At 43.1% G+C, this 8,990-nt stretch overlaps 1 protein-coding gene across 1 annotated transcript; it reads left to right on the forward strand.

Annotated features, from left to right (window-relative positions):
* Positions 1-5,538: 5,538 nt before the first annotated feature.
* LOC116686063 (NACHT, LRR and PYD domains-containing protein 3) lies at positions 5,539-8,984 on the forward strand. The gene is made up of 5 exons (XM_032510996.1): positions 5,539-7,262; positions 7,879-7,962; positions 8,115-8,198; positions 8,325-8,402; positions 8,509-8,984. The coding sequence occupies exons 1-5, from the start codon at positions 5,620-5,622 to the stop codon at positions 8,831-8,833; spliced, it is 2,214 nt and encodes a 737-aa protein (XP_032366887.1). The 5' UTR covers positions 5,539-5,619; the 3' UTR covers positions 8,834-8,984.
* Positions 8,985-8,990: the final 6 nt, after the last annotated feature.

An 8,990-nucleotide genomic window follows, 5' to 3' on the forward strand; every position in this document is an offset into this window, starting at 1 on the left:
AACGCGGCATAATGCTGCCATATAAAGCGGGAAATGGCTTAACATGGCCAAAAGGCTAAAAGGCTTAATATTTATAAATGAGTACACAGGGCACACGTCAAAACGGAGCATGACTGTGCTATCGCATTGGGTCAACAACATTCACCATGTGTTGACCGTAACGATTGGTCAAGTCACTACGAAGAGGAAGGATGTGAGTATTCAGGCGTTGGAACTGCGTTTTAGTGAATAGAAAGTAGGACATGATAAAGGTTTATTGCATGGGTTGCACTATGGGGGGGTGTGACTGAAGCAAGTCAATCTTTGAAAAAAAAGACACTATTTTGCACTCAGATCCAAGTCTTTGTTAAAGGTCCCGTGACATGGTTCTTGGGTTGCTTTAATATGAACTGATCCCCTAAACTGTATGGAAGTCTCTTTATATAGACCTTAGTGGTCCCCTAATACTGTATCTGAAGGTCTCTTTGATATAGACCTTAGTGGTCCCCAATACTGTATCTGAGTCTTTATAAGACCTTAGTGGTCCCCATACGTATCTGAAGGTCTCTTTATATAGACCTTAGTGTCCCTAATACGTATCTGAAAAGTCTCTTTGATATAGACTTAGTGGTCCCCTAATACTGTATCTGAAGTCTCTTTATATAGACACTTAGTGGCCCCTAATACTGTATCTGAAGTCTCTTTATATAGACCTTAGTGGTCCCCTAATACTGTATTGAAGTCTCTTATATAGACCTTAGTGGTCCCCTAATACTGTCTGAAGTCTCTTTGTATAGACCTAGTGGCCCCATATACTGTATCTGAAGTCTCTTATATAGACCTTAGGGCCCCTAAATACTGTACTGAAGTCTCTTTAATAGACCTTAGTGGTCCCCTAATACTGTATCTGAAGTCTCTTATATAGACCTTAGTGGTCCCTAATGCTGTATCTGAAGTCTCTTTATATAGACCTTAGTGTGCGTCCCTAATACTGTATCTGAAGTCTCTTTTATATAGACCTTAGTGGTCCCTAATACTGAATCTGAAAGTCTCTTATATAGACTTAGTGGTCCTAATACTGAATCTGAAGTCTCTTTATATAGACCTTAGTGTCCCTAATACTGAATTGAAGTCTCTTATATAGACCTTAGTGGTCCCTAATACTGAGTCTGAAGTTCTCTTGATATAGAACTATGTGGTCCCTAATACTGAATCGAAGTCTCTTTGATAGTAGAACTTAGTGGCCAAACTTCTAATCGGACCAAGCGGAGAAGAAAGGGGAGGTACCATTGCCCCTTATGACATCATAAGTCCGATTGGCACGTCTGAGTTCATTTTCCAAAGACGAGCAGGATACCCAGGACCGGTTTAACCATCACCGGTTCTAGCCAGGGGGACCTAGGCAGCTGGGGGGGGGGGGCGGAAGGGGGGACCAGATTAACGTAAAAAAACCTCATAAAGGGAAATGTTCATGCCAGGGACCTTTAAAAAAAATGGCTTGACAGAGTTTCTATAGTTTGTTAAGTTACATTGTTTATATATGTGGTTTTGTGATTTTGGTATTTCTTGGAATATTTGGTTAAAATGTCCCTTTTAACCACTTGGGTGAACTTTGTTTTTTAATGTAAGGTGAGCATAACGGGCTCACCCTCCCACCAAATTACTTTACATTTTCAAGCAAAAAACAACCGTTCCGTTTCTCATCCTTATGTAAACCTCTTCTTTCTGACCGGGTTGGTTGAAGTGTAAATAAGAACTCCGTGTTTACGTTCGATTATTGGTCAAAACAGTAGGGACGTTTTTTAAAAGCTCATCATGGATGTGCCATAGTTGTGCCAGATAGACAGGGTTTGCACTTTTGACATTTTGTCCTGGTTCCACAATGCTTATTAGTCATGCGCGCCCACACATAAATCAGCAGATAACTAATAGATTATTGGACTTGTGAAAAGACAAAACATGATTAACGTATTACTCATGCCTTTAAGTTATGTAGATATTCTTTTGTGTCCTTGACTATTGATTTTCATACATGCTCACGTGCATAATTTTTGTAAATAATTCCAGGGTGGGTTTTCTTCCCTGACGATGTTTGGTATTTGATGTGCATGCAACGGGGACCCTCTGCTGGTCGACTGGTGTGCTGCTCATGCTCGGGTTGTTTAGGAAATAAAAACCAAATGCATTCCTTTCAGAGTCTGTGGGTTGTGTTTTCTTGTCTATAGATAGAGGATAGATGGATGATAGAGATGGATAGAGGATAGATGATAGTGAGAGACGGATAGAGAGATGATAGCTGGAGATAATAGAGTAGATATGGATAGATAGACGAGATAGAGAGATAGATGGATAGATGGATAGATAGATAGATGAGATGATAGATAGGAGACGTAGAAGATGGATGGATAGATAGATAGATGGAATAGATAGATAGATAGATGGATAGAAAGTGAGATAAGATAGATGGAAGATAGATGGATGGATGAGATGGAGGGATGGATGGATGGTATGATAGATAGATGGGATAGAAACGTGATAGAGATAGATAGATAGATGGACGAAAACGTAGATAGATAGATGGATAGATAGATGGATGGAAGATAGAGGGGGATGGATAGATAGATAGAAACGTTAGATAGATAGATGGATAGATAGATAATCGATAGATGGATGGACTAGATAGAATGGATAGATAGATGGATAGATGGAGTAGGATAGATAAGGGATAGGATGAGAGATAGGAGAGAGAGGATAGATAGATAGATGGATAGAAACGTGATAGAAGTAGGGATGATATGGATAGATGGATAGATAGATAGATAGATAAATCGTAGATGGATAGAAGATAGCTAGATGGATAGGATAGATAGATGGATAGATAAATCGAATGATGGATAGATAGATAGATAGATGGATAGATAGATGGATAGATTAAATGATAGATGGATAGGTAAATCTGATAGATGAGATGGATAGATAGATAGATAGATGGTAGATAGATAAATCGATAGATAGAGATAGATAGATAGATAGATAGATGGATAGAGTGGATAGATAGAGTAGATATGATAGATAGATGATAGGATAGAGATGGATATGATGGAGATGGATTAGATAAATCGATAGATGGGATAGATAGATAGATAGAAACGTAGATAGATAGATGGATAGAAACGTTAGATAGATAGATGGTATAGATAGATGGATAGATGAAAAGTTGATAGATAGATAGATAGAAAGATAGATAGAAACGTGAGATAGATAGATGGATAGAATGCGAGATAGAGAATGATAGAGAGAAGATAGCTAGATAGATAGAGAGATAGAGATAGATAGATAGATAGAAACGTTAGATAGTATAGATGTAGATGGAAGTAGATAGATGGATAGAGAGATAGATATGATGGAGAGATGAGATAGATAGAGGATAGATAGATAGATAGATAGATGGATGGATAGATTAGATGGATAGATGGATGAGATGGATAGCTTGGATAGATAGATAGATAGAGATAGATAGATAATGGATGGATGGATGGATGGATGGATGGATAGATAGATAGATAGATGGATAGAGAGATAGAGAGATGGATAGAGAGATGGATAGATAGATGGATAGATAGATGGATAGATAGATAGATAGATGATGGATGGATGGATAGATAGATGGATAGATAGATGGATAGATGGATAGAAATGTAGATAGATGGATAGAAACGTAGATGGATAGATGGATAGATAGATGGATAGATAGATAGATAGATAGATAGAAGGATAGAAACGTAGATAGATAGATAGATAGATGGATAGAAACATAGATAGATAGATAGATAGAAGGATAGAAACGTAGATAGATAGATAGATAGATGTTTATTGATCCCAAGAAAAATGGGAAATTCCGGCGTTACAGCAGCAAAATCAGTCACAAAGCTCAGAATATTAATATAAATGAAATACTAGGATACAATATACATACATACAATATACATGAAATAATAACATGAATAAAATAAGAGAACTTTTACATAAAATGAAACATCTGACTGCATTATCTAGGCAAATTCTGCAGAAATGAGAGTGGGTTTGTAGTAAAAAATGCTGGAATTTCTGTCAAAACCATGACACGAATCAATCCAACACATGAAAAATAGAACATAAAATAATGGGTGCATGTGCTAGGAAGCACAAGAATGGGACAGGAAAACCTGTTCATCAGCAAAACATGTAACAGGGAAACTCACTTCCTCATTCGGTACATGTGCAGTTCACATTGTGTTTCTCGGCTCTTGAAGACTAGACATGCGTTCCCAGGATCCCTCCAAGAGCCTCGATTCAAATGGAGACCACCACCACCAGCGGATCAGAACCGGACTTTCCTGATTCGTGCTGAGGGTTATTTCAGATTAGTTATGGTGGAAAAGGACGGTCGTTGTTCCTGTTTGGCAGCCCTCAGGGTTCTGCGGGTTTCCCTCGTGGAGGAACTGGAGGGACGGATCGAGTCTCTGCTGGACGTCTTAGTGGGCCAGGAAGTGTTCACCCGTGATGACCGCGAGGAGGTTTTGTGTCAGTTGGGGCCCCGGGCCCGAGTGAGGAACGTGTTGGATATTGTGGCGTGTAAAGGCGAGGAAGCGGCGGAGATCTTTCTCTCGATTAGAAGACATCATCAGCAGCAAGGGGGCCAGGGAGAACCCAAAGAAGGCCACGCGCCTCGGCCTCAACTCCCGGGTGAGTCCTTCAGCAGAAACGCCCACTTTTGGAGCAACACTATGACTTCAAATGTATTTAATTTGGTAACATTTCACTTCAGATACAGTACACCAGTGACAGTTTTCATGAAATATGTATTTTTTTTGTGATCAAATGTTTTGTTATACAATTAACGCACAATATACTGAGACATACGAACGCGTCCCGGGACCAAAAGACACAGAGAGGAAATAAGACGGGGAGAGGGGAGACCTGATAAAAACACGTCAGTAGGAATGGAGTCTGAAGCTTACCAATAAGACATACATAATTATGCTTTTGGATATGAGATAGCTGAAGGGCATTCAGAACCAAAACCCTGACAGCATCATAAATCAGGGCCGATATTTTGGATGCAATATTGTTCCGGCGTGAAACGACGTGAAAAACAGGAGAACGTTCAGTTTTAACCACGGAGATTAAAGGCTCGAATAGACATGGGGAGACCCATCCATTTGCCATATGTTTTAAAACGTGAAATATGTATTTTACAAAATGGAAGCTACAGTACCTCACACCACATGTTGCTAATCACGCTAAACTCACTGAAATATGTAAGGGAATCTAGTTGTTTTCATCTTGTTTTACATTCATGTTCTAAGAAAATAGGTTCTGCCATGAAGCCTCGCATGAAATAATGAGATAAATGAGAAATCTTAATTACAGTTTAGAGATTACAGTTAAGATGAAAATAAAATAAAGCCATAAGTACACTTGGAATAGCATTGCCTTGTTCATGTATAGCGCTACATCAGATGAGTGTGTTCATAGGTTCTTCAGTTGACTTATTGGAAGACGTGTGAGAGACAAATCCCGCAAATATGTCTTTCTTTTGCAGAGTATTACAAAGTCAAACAAAAGCATAAAGGCGTCCTCACACGTCGGAGTGAGAGCATGCTCTTCTACAACACCCGACACGGAGAGAAAGTCCTCTTTTCCGAACACTATGTCAATCTCCTGTTGGCCGACGGACACCAGTGCCTGGAGAGAAAAAGACACGAGGTGCTGACGTTTGGACAAAAGCGACTGTCCATGCAGCAGAAGTCGGCGGTGCATCGGAGAATCGCACCGGGCGAACTCTTTTCGAGCGCGAATGGAAACCGTCCGGTCAAGAAGGTCCTGGTCTCGGGGGTGGCCGGCATCGGAAAAACCATCCTGGTGCAGAAGATGCTGTTTGATTTTGGGGGAAACAGGGACCATCTTGGATTTGACTTCATCATCCACATGACGTTCAGAGACCTGAATCTGATTGACAGACCCACAAACTTCCGGGAGCTGGTCTTGCGTAAAAACAGACACCTGTCCAAGGAACTGGACGCCATTTTGGCAAACGACGAGAAACTGCTGATCGTCTTAGACGGCTTTGATGAGTTCAGACACCACAGGAGCTGCGATGTGGACTCGTTTGTGACTGAGCCCGATGAAGATGCGGAGGTGGTGGAGGTCTTCGGGAGTCTGCTGCGGGGGGAACTGCTGCCCAACGCTTCGGTCTTGCTCACGAGTCGACCCGCGGCCGTCAGCCACGTCCCCGTGAGCTGCATCGACCGCTTCGTGCTCATCGCTGGCTTTTCCTTGGCCGAAGTCCGAGACTTCTTCCTGCGTTACTTCCAGGACGGCGCCGTCGCCGACTGCATGTTCGCAGTGGTGTCAGCGAACGAGCTCATGCTGACGCTGTGCTACATCCCTGCGTTTTGCTACATCGTGTGCTGCATCCTCAAAGAAAGCAAAGAGCTGTGTGGGGAGAGCCCCAAGACCATGACTGACATCTACGTGCAGTATCTGGTGGCCTTGCTGTGCTCTCACACCAAAGCAAGAGCTGGAACAGTCAGCCACAAGTTGTCTGACATTGTGCTGAAGCTCGGCCGACTTGCGTACCAAAAACTCATGGAGCACCAGACCCTGTTCTACAGCAGCGACCGAGACGTCGCGGCGTTGGAGGGATGCAGCCTCGTTAGCACCTTCCTTGACAAGACAGTGGCCCAAGAGCCCGGTTGCACTGAAGAGGTTTACTCCTTTGCACACTTTACCGTTCAAGAGTTCTTCGCTGCACTGTATTGTGCGGTGACGGATGACCCTTTACCCGATGGAGATCCGCACGCTTCGAGTCCTTCGGAGGTGTCCAGCAACGGACATCTGGACCTCTTCAATCGCTTCCTGTCTGGAATCCTCTCCGAACGCAACGCCGATCTTCTATCGAGGCAGGTGGGATTGAGTTGCAATAAAGACAAAGTGGACATCCATCGTCGGAGGATCATCGAAGAGCTCACGACCCTATGTGAGAACGGGGCCCAAATCCTGAACCACCTCCACTGCCTGTACGAGCAACAGGACTCGTCTTTGTCCCTCGCTGTGCAACCAAAGACACTGCAAGTCAACGTTAGCGATGAAACCCTCTCCCAAATGGATTACAATGCCATCAAGTACTTTCTCAACCGTACAAAGGGCGAAATCTCAGAGCTGGATCTGACGGGGACAGGAGTGAGCTGCGAGGCGCTCAGAGACATGCAGCCCCTGCTGCTCAGATGTAACAAACTGTGGTGAGTTTCAGGCAAAGTGGGGTCCCCGTTGTCTCGTTCTCTGCATGAAGTTTTCAAATTTTCTCCATCTATCTTTGGAGTTCCATGTGAATATCATGTCACACTGCGTTTATGCATAAATGAAAAAAAAGTGGATGTGTACATGCCTTAATTGAACAAAAGTCGATGTGTATATGCGTTAATTTAAAAGAAAGTTGATGTGTATATATGACATAATGAATTGTGATGATGACATAATGCAGGGGTTCCCAAAACTTTCAGCCCACGACCCCCAAAGTAACAGTGCAAGGACTTTTGCGCACACGCCACCCCCCCCCCCCACTATAAACGTATATAAACATTGCGCGCAACGGCGCACGCACTATAGGCGTCTCCAAACACGAGCATACTGACAACACAAAATAACACAACAGTTTATCTTGTGGTTCAAATCATGGCTAGCATATGCTATTTCTAATCGTTTAAAAAAAAAAGAAATTGTACCTGGAAACTCAAACTTGCAACCCCCCCCCCCCCCACCTAGGCTTGCGAACCCCCCCCCCCCCCCCTGTGGGTCCCGACCCCCACTTTGGGAATTACTGACACAATGCACTAACGTCCCTATTTTAATTTGAAGGCTTGGAGAAAACCACCTTGACATGGACACAGCTCAGGTCCTTGCTGATGTGCTGCGGGCGTCGGAAAGCATAACCCACCTCGGGTAAGATCACGAGTTCCAAGCTTTCATTATTGATAAGAAGAAGAAGAAGAAATATCAAAAAAGATTACAAGCACTGGGTGAATATAAAGAGTTCAACGGTTCTTAAACCGGAGAGAATCAAGAATCATCCGGACCGTGTTTCCCCCATTCAGACTCGGGTGGTCGGACATGGGTGATGATGAACTCCTGGTTCTTTCTAGTGCCATACGGGTGAAAAGAAAGCTTCAAGAGTTGTGGTAAGCAACCCGTCTGGGGGATATAAAGAGTGCGTTTTCATGTTTGATTGTTTTGCTGATTTATTGACATTTTATTGACGTGTTGAACATTTTAAACATTGTTCAGGACACCCTGTGCTTTCACAGGATGGAGGGAAACCGAGTGAGCTACAGAGGTCTGCTGTCCCTCAGGGACTTGACCCCAAACCCTCTGAAAACAGTTGTGTGAGCGTGACTTTCAACAAATAATTCCAATCAATATTAACAATAATAATCCATAATTCAACAGCACAGGATTTTAAAAGCTACTGTTGGTTCCCTTTTCATGCAGAGCCATTTGGAACGACCTGACTGACACAGACCCGGACCCGGAGTGCTTTTGCACCCAAGAGAGCATAACCGTGAGCTTCACCGATGACGACATGTGGGCCGGGTGGGGGGAGTGGGTCTTCAAACGGTGCGAGGTCAGCAGCAACAACAAGTTAGTGACCGTGCTCCACAAAGTTTGCAACGTATCGGCCCGTTGCTTAGAAACCCAGTGGGCAAAGACTTTCTACAAGCAGCTGTCACAGCTCATCAGGCAGAGGATTGAGTGCTGCACCGAGGAGGACATGAGCAAGAAGCTCAAAAAGTTTGAGAGGATTTTGAACCTCTGACAGAGAACTACACTGTCCTCGAGCTCTAAGCTAGAAAATAGAGATCACATGAATGTTTGATGCTGAATACTGTGTGTGAAACAAATTAAATGTGGATGGCAAAAAGAAGGAAATAAAATGAGTTGGCCAGTACGGGGATCGAACCCGCGACCTTGGC

This window comes from Etheostoma spectabile, unplaced genomic scaffold (genome assembly GCF_008692095.1).
Source record: "Etheostoma spectabile isolate EspeVRDwgs_2016 unplaced genomic scaffold, UIUC_Espe_1.0 scaffold302, whole genome shotgun sequence".
In the NCBI taxonomy this organism is placed as follows: Eukaryota; Metazoa; Chordata; class Actinopteri; order Perciformes; family Percidae; genus Etheostoma; species Etheostoma spectabile.

Excerpts from the sequence above, each read along its gene's own strand:
- LOC116686063 (XM_032510996.1), top strand. The coding sequence starts at position 5,620 with ATGCTCTTCTACAACACCCGACACGGAGAGAAAGTCCTCTTTTCCGAA. Across the intron at positions 7,963-8,114 it reads GAAAGCATAACCCACCTCGG|ACTCGGGTGGTCGGACATGG; the intron begins GTAAGATCACGA and ends TCCCCCATTCAG. Across the intron at positions 8,403-8,508 it reads AACCCTCTGAAAACAGTTGT|AGCCATTTGGAACGACCTGA; the intron begins GTGAGCGTGACT and ends CTTTTCATGCAG.